At 63.2% G+C, this 18,306-nt stretch overlaps 3 protein-coding genes across 3 annotated transcripts; 2 read left to right on the forward strand and 1 right to left on the reverse strand.

The window, feature by feature from the left end:
• Nucleotides 1–7,769: 7,769 nt before the first annotated feature.
• PLICBS_007235 (uncharacterized protein) lies at nt 7,770–8,222 on the forward strand (the record flags this gene model as incomplete). Its single annotated transcript, XM_065601133.1, has 1 exon — nt 7,770–8,222. The coding sequence occupies one exon, from the start codon at nt 7,770–7,772 to the stop codon at nt 8,220–8,222; it is 453 nt and encodes a 150-aa protein (XP_065457205.1).
• Nucleotides 8,223–8,645: 423 nt separating this feature from the next.
• PLICBS_007236 (uncharacterized protein) lies at nt 8,646–13,204 on the forward strand (the record flags this gene model as incomplete). The annotated part of the gene is made up of 2 exons (XM_018320657.2): nt 8,646–8,653; nt 9,052–13,204. The coding sequence occupies 2 exons, from the start codon at nt 8,646–8,648 to the stop codon at nt 13,202–13,204; spliced, it is 4,161 nt and encodes a 1,386-aa protein (XP_018180554.2).
• Nucleotides 13,205–14,925: 1,721 nt separating this feature from the next.
• PLICBS_007237 (uncharacterized protein) lies at nt 14,926–17,817 on the reverse strand (the record flags this gene model as incomplete). The annotated part of the gene is made up of 2 exons (XM_018320658.2): nt 14,926–16,085; nt 16,152–17,817. 2 exons carry the CDS (start codon nt 17,815–17,817, stop codon nt 14,926–14,928), a joined length of 2,826 nt encoding a protein of 941 aa, XP_018180555.2.
• Between the last annotated feature and the right edge of the window lie 489 nt (nt 17,818–18,306).

Genomic DNA, 18,306 nt, shown 5'->3' on the forward strand with positions numbered 1-18,306 from the left:
GGCCGCGAGGGGGGAGGGGCGCGCGCGTCAGTCAAAAGAGATTTTGGTTTTGAGTTTGTTCGGTGGGAAGGGGGTTTCGCGGGCCGATGAAGTGGATGAGATTTGGGTGGGTGAAACCCCTCAGGGAGAGTTGGCGTGTGTTATGTATGCGTGTGTGTGTTTTGTGTTTTGTGTGTTTGATGCGTGAGGGTGCGCCGTGTGAGGCTTTGAAGATGATGGCGATGGCCCTGAGCGGAGGGGTGGATAGAAATGATGAGAGGAGGCGGGGAAGACGCAGGAAGGGGGAAGCATGGGAAAAGAAGCAGGGAAGAATGAATACGAACCCATGGTCACGGTCACGGTCACGAACTCAGTCCAAGGCGCAGCAGCAGCAGCAGGTTCGCACCCAGCGAGCCTATCGGGGCGGGCGCAGCGGGTGGTGGGCTGGGTGTTTCTGCGATGACGTACGTGTTGCGCCGTCTGCCGAGCGAACAAGGTGGACAGGGGTCTGGGGTTGGTGTGCTGCTACGATCTGGCTGGGTCTCGAACCGGCAACGTTTTTTTTTTTTTTGACGCAGAAGGAGAAAAAAAAAGCAGGACGGGACAGGACAGGGTTGGCTTGCTGATGTGACTGGTCGTCAGCAGGTCTGCCTCCCTCCTGCAGGATGGGTGCCAACCACGGAAGACAGATAGAGAGAGGCGAAAGAGGTGGTGGTGGTGTTGTTGTTGGTCGAACGGTCCCGCGATGCCGTCGTCTCGGTTGGCAGCAGAAACGATCGAATCGAGTCAGCCAGGGCAGCAGAGGGAGGGAGGGGGCAGTGGAGGGGCGGGCCGGATCAGGGGCCGCCCGAGAATATAAGCTTCTTCGATTCGGGCTTCTGCGAACAAACAACAAAACACTAATACCAACGGACCTTACCTAGGCCCCGGAATCAGGCAGGTACGGGAGACAAGACAGACTTGGCACGGAGGACTAGCTCGATGCCCAAGTGCCGCCCACCACCGGCTGCCTAGGCATGGCACACGATGCTACACACAATAGCACCACGAGGACAGCAGGGAAGGAAGGCGCAACACCGAAAAAGGTCCCACGAGCGAAGTGGGGGAATGGGAGGCGGAGCGCGGCCTATGTGCGCCTGATTGTGGGACAAGTTCCATTCTACATGTTGCAACACAGTGAGGTGAACCGGCTTGGCGGGCTCCGTCGACCGGGAACCGAGAGGAGGGAGGGGGGCATCATCATTCTCGTCATGTGGGCGAGTTGCCATGCGCAGACGGCATGAAAAGGAAAGCCCCTCGGAGGCACCGATCGGCTTGGCGATGCGGCAGCCAGCCTCATGGGCGTCGTGCGCGTGGGGCATGTTGCTGCCCGAAGAAGAAAGCCAAGGTAAGGAAAGCAAAGAAAGCAGGGTTATCGACGGCACATGCCGTGGCCGCGGCCGCCGCTGTACCGAGTCATCATGTGCTGCGAGCTTTTTGGCTCTGGCTCTCAGACGGAATAGAGTGTGCTTGAGTCGCTCGCTCGCTGGGTCGCTCGTTGGGCCGTCGCGCGGTGGAGTCGTCGGGAGCCCAAGAGGTGGGCGCATGATAAGTAAACATTACACGACGGCGGCGGCAATGATGGCGGGCAAGGGGAAGCCGACGGGATCGAAGAGGGGGACAAGACGTCGGGAAGTGCACGATCCGAGCTGCGGTCTGACCTGGTCCGGTCTGGCCGGGGATACTCGACTCGAGAGGCTGCCCAAGTGCCGAGCTGTCGCCGTAGCCGTCATGGCCAAGACTGAGTGTGTGCCCTGAGCAGGCAGAGAAGGGCAAATCAGGAGTGGTGGGCACGCTGTTCACCCTCCTCGGCAGTATAGTAGCAACGGCAGCCTTGAATTTGGCGCATTTGTGCTGGCTCGCTGTGTGACTTTGGGCCGCGAGCTTTGGCAGGCGCGCACTTCACTCGGATGCTCCCGAGCCCGGGGCGGGCCCCACATGAGCCCGGTCTCCTCCGCCCAGGCCCCGCGCCGCGCCGCGCCGCTGTTGTCGGGCTGCCCGCACCGAACCCTGTGCCCGGAGGAGCCTCGGGCCGCGGAGGCAAAGGCGCGGCATCATCAACCCGCCGTTCCTTCGTCTCGCCTCGACTCTGTCTGCGTTTCACGGCCTCGCAACATCAGACGTCGTGCTGCACACATTTTCCCCGGCTGGCGTCGGTTGGGCCACGCGCCGCCAGCGAGGCCATCCGTCGGCCGGGGGGCCATCGTGAAACGCCGACCGCCGCGGGACGTCGATGCGTGCGAGCGAGCCGTTTTTCTTTTACAAATACTACAGCCCTACCCCGTGGTCGTCGCTGGCTGGGTTCCCGTGCCAGGAATAGTCGAGACGTCCCAAGGGCGTGCGCGAAGGAGCTGCCGGCCGCCGATCATGGTGTTTCGAGCCCGGGCGGCAGCGTTGGAGAGGTCCCTGGAATCATTCATGCTGCGTGGCTGGCGGCGGGATTGGGGGTCAGTCATGTGCTCGGTTTCCAAACGCGGCGCGGGGAGACTCGTGTGTCGCGCGCGTCTTGCGGGATAAAGGCACGGAGAAGCCGTGTTTCAACAGCGACTTTTTCACACCTCAAACAGAAGCCAGGGGATGGTTTTGTTGTCGGCGGTTCTCGGGCATGGGCAATTGATTCTCGGTCGTGTCAGCTTCGCCGGCCGGACGAGGCACAGCTACGAACCATCACGGCGGCGGCGGCGGCAGATGCTGACAGGGCGGCCAAACTTGGTCGTGACCTCGTACCGCTGCAGGACCGATTCCGCTTCTGCGCAAGCCTCACCTGACCCTCAAACCTCCCTCGTGGCCACCTCTGGGCGACGCGGTTGTGTGCGCGTGCGAAGGGTGCCGCCGCCGTGACGTGAGAGAGAGATTGGACGAGGATCAGGGGTTCATTAGCGGATGACGCTGCAGACAGCCATCCATCCATCCATCAGAGAGAGACACGCACACCGCCAGAATGCCAGTTTTTGTGGAGGGCCGGCCTGGCGACCGTGATTGGGCCGCCCGTCGTCCGACTTTTGAGTTGATCTGCCACGGTTCCGACACGCGGCTCCATCACGGCGGCTCCATCGTCACGGCGGGTTTCCCTCCTGGGAAGGGCACTCGACATGCTGGTGCTATCTATCGCAACGCCTCGTTGGGCACGTGTTCGCCGCTAGGCGTCATGGACGGAGGCGCAAATTGCAGGTGCCCAGGCGTCTTCGCGCTTCACACTTCGGTCTATGTAATCGCACGCCTGGTGGCTATTAAATCACCACACTATGACTTTGCGGACCGGCCCAGTTGCCTCTTTCGCGCTGACCGCGTGCCCGCCGCAAGACAAGACCGGCCGGCAAAAGACGTTGCATTTGACAAGAACCGGCCGGCCGTGGGGGGTGTTCGCGCGGCGTACGTAGTATGTACGTACATAGTACCCATGACGGACGGACTCGACGAGCTGGGCACGGGGGAGCTTTCGAAACAGGAGATTTCGTACGACGATGCTGTTTCACGGAAATTGAGCGGAACCGAGGGAGACGGTGCAGGAATGCAGGCTCCCTTGCTGCTGTCAACCACGCGCATCTGTCGGTGCTGGCACGTTGTGGTATTTGCCCTGTAGGCACGAACCTACGTTGGTACGTATTATAGCACCTAAGTTAATAAGTTACCTCGCGCTCTCGCTGCCTTGCTTGGTTTCGGAGCAGGATACTCTTGTACTGTAGTATGTGTGCTCTGTTGGCAAGGAATGAAGCGTCGCCCCGCTGCCATCCACACGTTCACGCCCGTCGCCCACCCTCCTCAGGCGCCGGGCCGGGCTTTTTTTTTTAATATTACATCTATATTCAAGTGCGCCCTGTTAATAATAGCAGCCCATCGGCGAACGCACTGCCGTCGAGTGACACGGTTCGTGCATCGTGGCTTGCATCTGGTCTGGGGTTGGTTCAGAACGACACGTCGCCCTTCCGCTCGCTCGCGCCACGCGCGCTTGATGATGGCGAGACTTAGACATGGCGCCTGCAGCGATAGGCAGAGTGAGGTGTCCCGGGTTGAGAAATGCGGGCGGCCAGCATAGGTAGCGCCCGCACGGCGAACCGCGTTAATTAAAAACGACAAAAACCTGCTGCTGCTGCTGCTGTACTGTCTTGACCCACAAGGGACGGAGTATATCTCCCTTTTGTTCCCACGATTGGCCCGTGCGTAAGAGCGTGCGTGAAGAGCATGCAGAATTACACTCGATGCGTGCATATTTTCGCACCGAGTATACGCACGCCTCGGCGGGACCCACCGCATGGCAGAGGCAGAAATTGAGGCCATCGCGGCCAGGCGGGCGTTGCATTCAAGTCAAGCACAGAGCACTGTTCCCTACCAGTAACACCCGAACGCACGAAAAGGAAAACCTCATCTTGGCGCAGAAACCATCAAACCAGTGCCACGAGGCCGTGCGTCGTCGCCAAATGTGCTAGGAGCGGTTAGGCGGCGCCCCCCCCCGCCGCCAACATTGTCGTCGTCAAGGTCAAGCGCGGAAGCAAGGGGGCGGCGAGGGACGGGACTCGACCCGGTACCTGCAGAAGCGTCCGTCCGCATGTCACCACAGACGTGGACGTGAGGGACGCGGGAATGCGAGCCCAGAGCTTCTCTGTCGTTGTTTTGTCGTCGCTGGCCCATCGCCGACACGGTGCCAACGAATAACACGGAGGCACGAGTAATAGTCAGTATGCACGTGCGATACGAATTGAGGGGGGGCAGCCAGGCATTTGGGGGTCCGGTTCGCGCGCGAACTGCCGATCGGTCTCTGACCGCTCTCGCCGTCCTCCTTTTGCTCCTTGTACCGTGAGATGACAATCATCGGGCGGGCATCACGAGGCTGAGTCTCGGGTTTGGAGCTTGTGCTGGATAGGGCAATGCCTGGTTCCCGGCGGCGTCATGATTGGCACCCCGAGGGGGACTGGAGGCCGGCCAGGTGCCTGCCTGCCATGGCATGGCAAGCAAGTCGCTGGAAGCCAGGATGCCAGGCCAGGCCCCGGAGACCCTCCCGACCCTCCACGAGCCCCCCCATGACCTGCATCGGACCCTCCTTGCCGGGGTGCTGCTAATTTAAATCCAGGGCCAGTGGCAGGCCTGAGCGAAGGCCCTGGGGGTGGGTGGCATGGGGGGGGGACCAAGGGTTCGTGTGGCTGGCCTGGGGCTGGCGGTTGGGCAGGCGATTGACGATTTGACGGACGGGCGGACGGGGTCGCGTTGGTTCGTGGGCCTGCTGGCCGCCTGGCTTGGCTGGAGTGGACTCGACTGGACTGGGCTGATGATGATGCCCGTGGTGGTGGTGGTGGTGGAGGCGGAGGAGGAGGGACAGCAACGAAAGCAGCTGATGAAGCTAGCAGCAGCCGCCTCGGCGCCTTTTTTGGGGAGCCAAGGGCAACAAAACGCCTTCGTGCCTGGCGCCCCGGGCGGCGAGGCTGGACAACGTGCAACAACTCCCGAATCGCCCGACGTCAGTGTCATGCTTTCCTCTCCTCGATGTACGAGGCACAAGGTTTCGGCAGAGAGAAGGGGGGAGAATGAGCTCCGGGTCGGCAGTGACCGAAGCCAAAAATCGCGAGGCAATCTCGACTCCTACAGTACCTGTTGCTCCGCACCTGGCGAGCACGCTGTCTTTTTTTCTGCTCTCCCCTTGTTGCTCTCGCTTGCCCAGCCGATCGACGACGGTGGACTGTCTTTGATGAGTGAGGGTCCCCCGTCCCTGAACGAGCGAGGGTCTCCCATGCCCATGCCATGCCGGACGACGTCCCAGGTCGGCGTCGGGTCCCACCGCAGCCGCTCCACCGGGGCGCCAACTGCGTCGAGCGTGGTGCATTTTACAGTGGGCCCCGCGTGCCTCGAAGAGCCAGTGGAGCACACCGCAGCCTCCAGCGCAGTGCCGTAGATGATGGAAGGCAACCTAAGTAGGTACCCGCCACAGGGGCGTCAAGGTGGTGGTGCCCCGTGCTGTAGCTTTCGCTGGCACCTCAGTTCATCAAAGTTGCACCGGCGGGCAGCAGCCCAGACCACCACCAGCGTCCTCTTCTGCGCTGAGGACGGCGCGCTCTGGCGCCTCCACGCCCCGTGGCCACTCCCGCTAGCATCAGGAACGGCTAGCGCTCCGGCGTTCTAGGTGCCAGTCGGCGCTGCACCTGCCCGCCGGCTGTCCACGTTACTGCCACTGCTGCCCGCCCGCCCGTAAGGCAAATGGATGATGGGATGGAGGAGGCTGGCGTGGGCGGATCGCTCGGCTTTCGCTGTGGCGACGAGGCACCGCAATTTCCAATCGGTTTTCGCGGGCGCACACGACGGGCGCAAATGGGCATGACGGCAGTTCACCTTCTCTCTCTCGAGGTCCGGCCAGTCGAGCGGTTTTTCCTCCCATAGACCGAACAGCCTCGCGCGGAATTGGCAAATCGCCCTCTTCCCTCCCTCCTCCCTACTCTTGCTTGTCTCCTATTCCGTCTCACGCCGCGCCCGCCGTCGGGCTGACGTCCCGATGCCTCCCATGACGCTCCGCCGCCGCTGCTGCTGCTGATTCCCGGGTCAGCCACCACGAGCCTCGCATCATCTCGTCTCAGCCCTCCCCGAACCGCACACACGCGCGCGCGCGCCTGCACCCCGTTGCGTACGCACGTTTTCTCGTACTCCGTACTTACCTTTCGTACCTTACCTACCTTACCTCGCGCGGGAACCTTGCATGATATCGCACCCCCCCGGCCGCTTAAAACACCACCGCTACTACTACTCGTACTCACTTGCGCCTGCGCCAACCACCAGCCGGCCAGCCGGCCAGCCAACCCAACTAAAGCCGTCCGCCAGCTGCCCGCGCGCCCCCCCAAGCCCAGGGCGCACCCAGAGACGGACCAGCATCGACGCCCCCCCCCCCCCCCCCCCCACAGGAAAGGGGGTTTCCTGATTCCCCGCCGGCGTAGCAGAAACGAGACACAAGACACGCGCATCAGGCTTTCTGCCGCCTCTCAATCTCGGGGGCCCTGCCTGACCCTGCCCTGCTCTCTATTCGCGGCAGCCTCCTCTCCACATTCTGCCGGTGAGTCGCGCTGTTACAGCACCTCCTGCGCGCGCATCGCTGCACCTCGGCGTACCGCATCGTAGGTACCGCATCGCGCCGCACCCCAGGGGCCCTTCTTCGCCCCTCGAACCCCCCCATCCCCCCCCTGCGGCGCCGCACGTACGAGGTACTTCGTACTTTGCGACGTGGATCAGCATCGGAATTGGCATCGAGACAGATCCAGGGTCACTGTCGACGGAGCACACGAACGGGAGATACTGGCGCATACCTGGCTAGCAGCGCACGCGCGACGTCTCGAGACGCCCTCCTCGCCCACCACGCGCCGCCGCGACGAGACCGACGCCGACGACGACGACGACAGGGACGATTATTGTCCGGCAGAGCGCCTTGGCTGACCGAGGTGGTGACCTTGGCTTCCAGTTGGTGGTCTGGACCCTCCCGTTGGCAGCTGCACCCACGAACCGAACCCGCCTGCCCTCCCCCCCTGTCGCCGCCGCCGCCGCTGCAGCTGCACGACCACCACCACCACCAGCGCCAGCACCCGTCGACGCACGTCCCCGGCTGCCAGCCTCGCTATCCGCGCCCGCCGCACAGGCCCGACGGCACACGACGGCCAGCCCTGGACGCTGGGCACCTCAGTCTGGAGAGAGCCCACTGCGCTCCACCCATCCAGGGCAGCATTGAATCTCTTTGCCGCCGCCGCCGCTGCGCATAACGCATTGCCAGGCACACCGGGACCATGTCGCAGCGCGACCCCCGGAGCCGCCAGCGCCTGCGCAAGGCCCCTCCTAACCATCACCAGCAGTTCCAGCAGCAGTTCCAGGAAGAGGTGCTGCAGCGGCCGGCGCCTTTATACAACCGCGACGACGCCGACAGGGACGCCGCCGCCGCCTCCTCCTCGGCCGCCTCCAGCCCGGGCCTTCGTCCTGCCGCTGCCGAAAACGCCGTTGCCGCCGTTTCTGGGGTTGTCGCCGACGCAGGCCATGTCCCTTCCTCGCCCACCACCGCGCAACAACAACCTGCTTCTCCCTCGTCCGTCTCGTCCTACTCCTCCTACACCTCTCCGCCGCGCTCGACTCCTCGCCCGCAGCAGCCCGTCGACGACAGTCCCACCGTCGGCCGCCTCATAGCCGTGCCGTCGCTGTCATCCCTGGGCTCGCTGCCGCATCCTCATCCCGCATCCCCAAGGTGAGTCGCAACCCCACGCCCGCTTGTGTTGGCGAGCATCGTGTCTTTAATGAGCGGATGGGTGGACGGGGGGGCCATGGACCGTGATTCACGAGCGCCTGGCGTCATCACGTCTGTCTGTGCCGCTGCTGTCTGCCGCGGCGCGATCTGCCTTCTCCCGTATTGCGCCGGCTCCCCCTTCGAATTTCCCCCAGTCCCTATTCATCACGGAGCCGTCGCTCGACCCCATTGTCTGTTCTCGCTTCCACACGTCCTCCTCTCGCGGAACTGGCAGCCAAACTGCCGGTGGTCCGTGTGCTGCTGCCGCCAGGGTCGTCTTGGACCGCCCGCCGCTGCCCCCTGTCGCTGTCGCTGTGGCTGTCGCTGAACGGAGAGGAGCACTGAGGACCCTGGTTTCACTCTCGCTCGCCCGTCTGTGCCCGCGCGCATGTCACTGTCGTGCGACCTCGACTTGCTAGCTAGCCTTCCCTCTTCTGCTGCCTTGGGCTGACACGCCTCGCCGTCTCTCCAGATCTCCTCGACCACCGATCCCAAGCCCATTATCTACCGCGAGCAACGTGGCGCCGTCTCCGTCGCGCACGAGTCCTCGACATCCTGCATCCCCGTCCAGCCAGGGCCTGCCGTCGCCCATTGGACAGCGCCCACCTGAGAGGACGGCGCCGTCACAGGAACCTGTGGGCCACACGGCCTTCTACAGCGACTCGTCCAGCCCGTCGACGCCGGACGAGGAAATACCCAGGTTCGTTTTGCAAAGCTCGCGTTGCTCTTTGCTGCCGTAGCTCGAGCCCTCTTTCATTGCCCGAACAAGCTGTCTCACGCCTCATGCTCCGCAGGTTGAACTTTCCAAGCGTCACGAATGATACCCGAAGCGTCTCCGACCCTGTAGCCTCCAGACCGACGCCCTCGCAGGGCCGTCCGCCCCCGAAGGCGGCGCCTAAACCACCGATGGCAGCGCCCGCCATGGCGGCCTCGGGCGAGGTGCCCAAAGGTCCGCCTCGGAATGCCTCCATCGACACCACCATTTCCACTGCCTCGTCTACCCTGTCGTTGAGCAAGGGCAGCAGCAGCCAGTCCAAGCCAGTCGATGTTGCTGGTCTCATCAAGGCCGCGGGCAGCCCCGAGGCTGTCATTGAGCACCTTCTGAAGGAGAAGCAATCACAGGCACAGCAAAACTCGCAGTTATGGCGGCTGGTAGACAAACAGCGGGCCATGATTCTCGGCCTGAACAAGGACCTCGAGGCTGCCCTCAAGGACAAGGAGAGATACAGGAAGAAGCTCAAGGAGCTGATGGCCAACCCTGCGGTTATGAAAGCTGCGGGTGGCCCGCGAGGGGAGCCGGAGCCGGAGCCGACTGGTCGTCGGGGCCCGGCTGGCCCGCGCGTCGACGTCGACCTGCCGACCCGCGAACCTGACTCGCCGAGCCTCGACTCGGATAGCCAGAAGAATTCCCCCATCGATCTCACAATGGCGCCGTACCCGATCACCCCGCCGGCGGACCGGCAGCACGCGTCGCATTCCGCCGTGGGCGAGATGCTCGACCCTAAACACACCATGCCTAAGCCTCACGAACATGCGCTCGGCAAGTTCGATCACGAGGCCGACGAGAGGGCTGCCGACCAGGAGCGCAAGGGCAGGCAGGAGGAGTCCCTTCGCGAGATACCATACAACGTCTCGCTGCCGCCGTCGCGCAGCCTCCCGAGCGACCCACCGAGCGTGCCTCCGCCGAAGCCGCCTTCATCCCCTCCGCTCGTCACCATCATGGAGCCGACGCCGCAGCCCGAGGAGGGTCTCAGCAAGTTCCCGGTCCCACTGCGGAAAGCGCCGCCGGCCCCGTTACAGCTGAACCAGCAAGCCCGGAAGAGCTCGGCGCCGCCAGAGGACGAGGACTCCGAGTCCGACTACGACGACATCCTGGAGGTCGAGCACGTAGGCCCGGAGTCGCGAGGCCGGCGCCGGACGCGTGAAGAGGATGACCGTGAGCGGGAGATTATTGCGTTCAGGGAAGAGCAGCAACGGAGTGCCTCGAAGAAGAGCAAATCTAGCAAGTCGAGGCCGGCCACGGAGGCGGGCCATGCGCCTGATCCCAAGGCCCCTCTCCCCGGGCAAGCCCACGGGGATGAACCCCCTTCGTTGGACGCGATGCTTCACGGCGACCACAAGGCTGAGCTAGCACCCCCTCTCAGAAGCCCGGGGCTCCCAGCCAGCCCGAGGCCATTCGGTAACGTCTCAAACACTGCAGCTCCCGCTGCTCCCTTGTCGCCCAGGTCCGGAAACTCGGCATCAGGGGGAGCGTTGTCCCCTCGACCACCCCGTCAGATGATTCCATTGCCACCGAACACACCCCTTGTGTCTCCTGCCATTTCCGGCAGCTCGTCGTCCACTCAAGTCACCAACGCGGGCACGCGAACTGGTGATGGGACAGACGTCAGCAGAGGCCGAGTGCTGGCCGCCGAACGCACCAAGATCTTCCGCGGACTCGTCACGGATGAGTTTCCCGACCTCTTGCTGCCGCCTAATGCGCTGCCCTCCATCCAGGTCAAGGTCGCGTCGTCTCGCATGAAGCCGTCGAGGGCCAGCCTGATATCCCTGACGCAACTGGAAGAGGATCCGGTCTTTACCCTCGCCATCGCCTCTCGCGCGGACGGTGGAGAGCTCTGGCGTGTCGAGAAGGATATTGCGTCTCTGAGCAAGCTCGACCAGCGCCTGAAGCAGTGTCCGGCAGTCACGGCCAAGACGCCAGACCGGTCACTGTTCAGCGGACATGCCCCGGCAAAGTTGGACGCGCGTCGAGTGGCGCTGGAGCAGTATCTGGACGAGCTGCTGGACACACCGCTGGACGCGGCGACGGCGGTGGAGTTGTGCAAGTACCTGTCCAGCAACACACTACCGCCCAACGCGGATGAGACAGGCTCGGCGCTCAGAGGCAGCCCGGAGACGGGCAGCTTCAAGATCGGCGCCGACGGTCGCCCCGTCCGGAGTGGCTACCTTACCAAGAAGGGAAAGAACTTTGGAGGGTGGAAAGCCAGGTTCTTCATCATCGAGGGGCCTCACCTCAAGTACTACGAGACGCCAGGCGGTGCTCACTTGGGCACCATCAAGCTTCAGAACGCCCAGATCGGGAAGCAGTCCCAAGCCAGCAACGAAGTGCAATCGCCGGCGCGGCCGCAGAACGGCGAGGAGCTCGACAATCAGTATCGCCATGCCTTCCTTATTCTAGAGCCGAAGAAGAAGGACTCGCACAGCCACGTTAAGCATGTGCTGTGCGCGGAGAGCGACAAGGAGCGGGACTCATGGGTAGACGTCCTGCTGCAATGGATCGACTATCGAGACCCCGACGACCCCGAAGTGAAGACGCCCAAAGGCGCCGTCGCCCATGATCGCCAGGGATCCGGACATGAGCACCCGAACGGCGCCAAGTCAAAGAAGAGCAGCCAGAACCGATCCAACCACCACCAAGCTGACTCGGATACGTTGATTGGCGTGCGGTACGACACCACGCACGCCGGGGAGGCGCCTCAGAGCGTGCCGGGAGGGCCCAAGTCCGCGACTGGTCTTCCCGAGCACTACAGCTCCCACAACCTTGCGGTAGAGACGATGAGCTCCCAGTCGAACAAGATCATCTCGGCGCCCAAAGATCCACAGGTCATCTCCGACTCGGCGGCTTGGGGCAATAAGTCGGGACTGTCGATCCCGACCAACGACGAGAAGAAGGCCAGGAAGCGAAGCTTCTTTGGCTTTGGCCCCAAGACTCGATCCTCGTCAGACGGCCAAGACTCCCTGTTCGGCGGTAGCGAGGCCGGCTCAGCGGCGACGCCACCCCAGGGCTCATATCACGGCCCCGTCCGCCAGGTGTTCGGGGCGCCGCTGGCCGAGGCGGTCCGCTACAACCCGCCGGTGGACGTCAACGTGCCGCTTCCCTCTGTCGTCTTCCGATGCATCCAGTACCTGGACCACAAGGATGCCATCCTCGAGGAGGGCATTTTCCGCCTCAGCGGCTCCAACGTGGTCATCAAGCAACTCCGGGAGCGGTTCAACAACGAAGGCGACATCAACCTGGTGACGGACGAGCACTACCACGACATCCACGCGGTGGCCTCGCTGCTCAAGCTCTACCTCCGCGAGCTGCCCACGACGATTCTCACCAGAGACCTCCACCTCGAGTTCTTGGCGACCACCGAGATCGCAGACCGCAAGGAGAAGATTGCGACACTGGCCGAGCTTGCGCGGAGGCTGCCGCAAGCAAACGCGACCCTGCTCAAGTACCTGATTTCATTCCTCATCAAGATCATCAACAATGCGGACATGAACAAGATGAACGTGCGCAACGTGGGCATCGTCTTTTCGCCCACGTTGAACATACCGGCGCCGGTGTTTGCCATGTTCCTGCAGAACTACGAGGCCATCTTTGGCGTCGACCCGGAGCACTATGAGCTGCCGTCGCCGACGCCCGAGTCCGACTCGCAACAAGGGCGAGCAGACGGTCCGCCGCGCTTCGACCCGCCGGCGCGGCCGTCAACATCGTCGGGCAGCGCCTCGCCGCACCGTCAGCCGCGCATGGAGTCGATGAGGGACCACGCGAGGCAGACGCCGACGCCGCCGCTGCTGCAGAACCTGCAGACGGCGAGGGGCTCACCGACACCACCGCTCGGCAACATCCGCTCGCAGTACGATATGGGCCCCCAAGTACAGTACAGCACAATACCCGCTGCATCCTCTCGACCGGCTTATGAGAGCGTATACGGCGTTCCCACCGGGTCTGACGGGTCTGGCTATCACCCGACGCCTCGCGGGGCTCCGGGATACGACCGACCGATATACCCTAGCATCAACGACGAGCACGGGGCGGGCAGCTCGCAGTCACTAGAGCAGCCTCATAGTTCCAACACGAACGCAAAGCGACGGGAGAGCTTGGTCTATATGGGCGGCATAGGCGGCCTCCAGCACCAGGGATCCAAGAGCCGACTTCGCGAAGAGGCACGGTTCTAAGACGTAGAGTAGACGGGACCCGTTTTTCGATTTTTACGACAGGGCATACCCGTTGGTGGGGAAAGAAGCCATGATACCACTGTTTCTGCTGCATTTTCTTTCTTTCTTTCCTCACATGCCTGCAGCATACTACACGACCATGTTCCGGCGGCATCTGGCGCTCCTGGAGAGGGCAATGACTAGTTTTGGTTTGGTTCTGGAGGGGATGGGAGATCTGGCAAGCCACGTTTGGGTCGTTGGATGACGACCGCGGTCGGTTGGATCTGATGGTTTTTGTTGCCACGGTTGCCGAGTGCTGGGGCATCACAGCCAGCACACAGGCAGGCACACCTTACGAGATGCTGGCAACTGAGGGGGACGCGTTTGCAAATGCACTTGTCAGGTTCGTCTTGGCGGCTGCAAGTTGGTAATACCCGGATTGGTTCACCGTGCCGCTTTTGTTCTTTGGCCGCACTTTTTCGCGTTTCTTTCATAATGCCGCTACGGGGCAACGTTGGATGGATTGATGAACGACTGGTCTGATCTGGTCTGGGAAGGGAAACGCTGGATGGAGAAGCAGCAGCAGCACCCGCAGACAGTACAGACAGAGACAGACCGAGGCAGACACAGCAGACAGAGAGAGACAGAGAGTCAGAGAGACAGAGACGCAGTGATAAGCGAGGCGTTGAGATATCGTTTAATGGGCGAGCGAGGGCCAGTCGCCTGCCTGCCTGCCTGACTGGCGGCTGGCTGGACTGACTGGTGGGCTACCGAGTTACTACTACTTTCTCTATACCGAACACGAGAATTGAAAGAAAGACGGCGACGTGACGTTGCCTTGGGTTAATGGAGTTTCGCTGACGGCTATGAGAAAATGTGACTGGCGTTTTAAAAACCCGTGACTTGATGTGCCCGTGGTTATTGATACTCTGCTGCCGCTGCTTGTAGTGACGACCTTCTGCTATATCGTGCTGCCGACACAGCCATGAGTTGGGGGGATTGTACTTGGTAGAGTGAGATATACTGTAGAGCTTATATCTTAGTCTGCTTTACTGTCAGTGCGCCGTTTGAACAGGTCGACCAACAGGTCGAACCGGTCGGACATATCATCATGCCTTGTTGCCTTTCCTGCCTCTCACAGATCAGATCTCAAGGACAACCAACTGCACACGCAACGCACAACGCACAATCATGCCGGCCTGGGACCTTTCTCCGTAGATTCGATTCGAGTGGTATCATTCGTTAACTGTTGTCACAGCCGCCGCAGAGGCACGTAGCTAGTTGTGGTGGTACAGAGAGGCAAAAGAGGCACACCCAAAAACGCCGAACATCGCGCCCATCTAGCCCAGGGCAGGCGCCGCCGCCGCAGAAAACACCAATGATCGCCCCCTCCGGCCCCCTGCAATGGACCACAGTTTCGATGATGTAAGAGTAGAGGTGTTGCGCCCACTCGTCCTTCTGGCGGCTCCAAACACCGTCATCACAACGTTGCGGCCCTGCAGAGAAAGCCACTCGAGCGTACTTCCCCATCCTATCCTCGCAGGGACTTTCCCCTTGCTCGAGTCCTCCGAACCTTCTCAGTTTGCTTCTAGTTGAAGCTGTTGACCGGTTCCGCCAGGGCAGGTATATATACAAGTCACTGTCGCCACCAGCGGAGTGAAAGGGTTGAGTAGGAGGAGGGAAGAGTTGGAGAGGATGAAGGGCAGAAGAAGGGAGCGGATTTCGCCTCACGTGGCGCGGGTTTAAAACTGGAAAAAGTTGGGATCCGGCAGCCCCTGAAACACATCGTTGAACCACGGCTCGTTCATGATCCTCGCGGCACCCCCCTCGAAGAGTATGTCGTTGGGGTCCATGTTGAAGCCCAGGTTCTCGAGATCAACCCCAGGCGGCAGCCCCGCGCTGAGGTCCATCATGTCCGGGCCGGGCAGAGGCGTGGGGCCACCCTGCTGCTGGTGCTGGTGCTGATGCGGACCCATCCACGGCGGCGGGTATTGCGGCGGCTGCTGCGGCGCCGCCGTGGTGACGGTCCCCATGGACGAGGAGGCGGCCGAGTCGGTCGGGTCGGCGGACTGCTGGTCGGTGCTGGCGTTGGCGACGGTGGGGGTGCCGACGCCCGGTACGGTGTCGTGGAAGAGAGGCTGCGGGGTCTGGCGCATGTTGGGGAGGTGGTTCATCATGCCCTGGCGAGACGGACCAGTGCTGGCGGTGTTGGCCTCGCGGCCCATGGCGACCTCGGAGAGGACCTGGAGCGGCGTGTTCATGCCATGCCTCGGCGGCGGGATGAGCGGTGCCTCGGGGGGAGTGAGGCTGGTCCTCGACGAGGAGCCGGGCCCATCGCCGCCGCCGCCTCCAGCACCGGTCCGGCTACTCGGGGCGGGAGTGCCCACGGCAGCGGCTGCCGGGCCCGCGCCCTCAGCCTTGCCCTGCTTGAGGAACCAGCTCCTAAGCATGGCGAGGACGATGAGAAACTTGGCGGCGGGCCGGCACCTGTCGTCTGCGGCGGTGACGCGAAACTTCTCGAGCAGGGCGTCGAGGTAGAACTCGACGCGCATGTTGTCCTTGTTGATGACCTTGCCGAGCTCCGACTGGGGGTTCGAGGCGGAGAAGTACATCTTCATGAGGACGACGACGCCGTAGGCGACGCGGACAAAGGTGAAGACGGGCAGGCAGCGGATGTTCAGCACGTCCATGCCCAGGAACGTGCTGAAGATGCCGTCAACGGCGATCAGGCACGCCGAGAGGGCGTTGATGTGGGCCGCCGAGAGCGTCTCCGAGTCCAACATGCCGTCCTTGATGACCTCGGTGTTGAAAGGGGGGCGGAAGCCGTCCGTCGGGGTTTGGGTGTGGAGCACAAGCTCATGCATGTAGAGGCTGAGCAGGTGGAAGCTGATTTTGAGCGTCGCTGCAAGAGATGTTAGCAACGGAGAAGTGTACACGGCAAAGGGATAAAAGGTCTGTGGGTGCTTACGCTGCATCATCTCCTTCGGCACGCTGTCGCGATACCTGTCCAGGTCCCGCTCCAGCACGCGCAACGCATACTGGGTCCTCGCGTCGAGGATGTTGACGGTGGTTGCCGGGTCGTCCATGGAGAACTGGATGCCAATCTCCTCGCCCATGCGGTGCGTCCAGACGAGATGGCAGAGGTACTTGTCCGTGGGCGCCGCGTCGGGCGAAGTCTCCAGCACCTCGACGCACTCGGTCATGAAGGGCGACCAGCGGACGAGGTTCGGGCGGTGCAGGGCGATGGAGGTGTTGGCCGCGAGGTAGTGGCAGGTGAGCCAGGCGCGGCGGCACTCGATGCTCGTCGGGTCGGGCTGGGGCTGGCGGCGGAACTGGTGCTCGCGCCAGCTGAAGGGCGGGACGCTCCGCCGCGGAGGCGCCTTCTTGCCGAGGCCGATGTCGAGGGCCATGACGGCGGCCATGTGGACGAGCTGGTAGAACTTGAGCTCCTCAAAGTGTTCGGGCGGCCAGTACCATATGACGGCAACGTGCAGGGCCTGGACGAGCTCGAGGTTCTTCTCGCCAGCGACAACGATTTTGTGGGCGAAGAGGAGCATCAGGTCCTTGTGCAGCACGCGCTGCAGGCCGTGCATCTCGGACGAGGCGGCGGCCATGACGGCGAGGAACAGGTACGGCTTGGTGCGGCGCAGCTCCATGACGGACATGCGCGGCGGGAAGACGACGGCCGGGAGGTGGCGGATCATGGACTCCTTGTAGCGCGAAAAGAGCTCGGCCGCCTTTTCCATGGATATCAGGCCGCGGTCGACAATGTCGCCCTCGGTGGACCGGGGCGCGAGCGACGCCCACGCGCCGGCGCCGCTCCCGCTCCCTGCGTTGGCGCTGGCGGTGTCATCGCTGGAGCCTTCCCGATGGTCAGAGGGAGACGACGCCTTGCGCTTCTGGCCTGCCGTAACCAAGGGTTCGTCGAATACTGAGGGTCGATGGGGCTGATATCGCGATTGTTGCTGCTGCTGCGGAGGCGGAGGCGGTTTCGGCTGTGAGTCGGCGGACCAGCTTCGTGCCAGCCCGCCGCTAGCTCCGTTGCCCCATATCGTGGCGAGCGCATCGCCCGCAGGTCTATCCACGGGCGCCGGCGCCGTTGGCTGCTGCTGCGCCTGTTGGTACTGGTGCGCTTGCGCAAGCAAACCGGTGGTGCCAACGGCGCCGGGACCTGGCCCTGCCGTCGTCCCTCCGGCGGCGCGCGCCTGCAGGCTCGCCGTCAGGGCGTCAATCTTCTTCTCGAGCTCCGACACCCGGCTGTCCGTCTTCTTCTGCCGCTTGCGCGTCGGGGCGGTGACGACGCAGCTCCGGCCGGCCTTGCGGCAGCGCTTGCACGGCCCGTCCTCGTTGCCCGGGTCGGGCTCGCAGCGGACCTTGAGACCGCGGCAGGCCTCGCAGGCGCGCGCCTTTTTGGCCTCTTCGGCGGAGGCGGCGGGGGCGGTGCCCTCGCCATGCTGCTGTTGCTGCTGCTGAGTTGGTGGTTGTTGGGGTGCGTGCTGCGATTGCTGCTGTGGCGGTAGCGGCGGCGGTCGCTGTTGGTCGTGGACATCGTCTTCGTTGGGCGTGCCTCGCGTCGTCGTCGTCGCCGTGCTCTCAGCGCTGCTGTCCTCGGACTCTGCTCCCTGGGAAGCCATCGACGGGTTCCTCTGCGCCGGGCGCGCCGCCCCCGCCATGTCACCGGGCGAGGCCATTTCCCGGCCCGCGCCCTTGCCGTTTCCCGCGGTGGTCGTGGCCGCTGCCGTCACCGTCGCCGGCTCGGTCGCCGGGCAGGCGTGGATCCGGGTCCCTGGAGCGCACCGCGCGCGCGCGGCCGTGTCTCATCGGCGTCCCCGCCCTCCTTCTGGCGGGCTGGATCGCGGGCTGGTCTGTCGGGGTGCACGGCCGGGGATCTCGCCTCTGTCCGGGGAGAGGGGAGAGACAGACGCACGGAGACCTCTGTCGAGAAGGTCTCCAGTCGGGCCGCTGGGCTGAGCTGGGCCGAGCTCGGTGGGTTTTGGGTAGTCGTGGTGATGGTGGTGAGGGTCGTAGCGACAGCTGCAGTGAGGCGTCACCTGAAGTCGAAGGAAAGTACCGCGCTTAAGTAAGCCGCCCACGGCACTTGTTCGACAACAGCCGGTATCGAC

Source organism: Purpureocillium lilacinum (genome assembly GCF_023168085.1).
Source record: "Purpureocillium lilacinum CBS 284.36 DNA, scaffold_5, whole genome shotgun sequence".
Lineage (NCBI taxonomy): Eukaryota > Fungi > Ascomycota > Sordariomycetes > Hypocreales > Ophiocordycipitaceae > Purpureocillium > Purpureocillium lilacinum.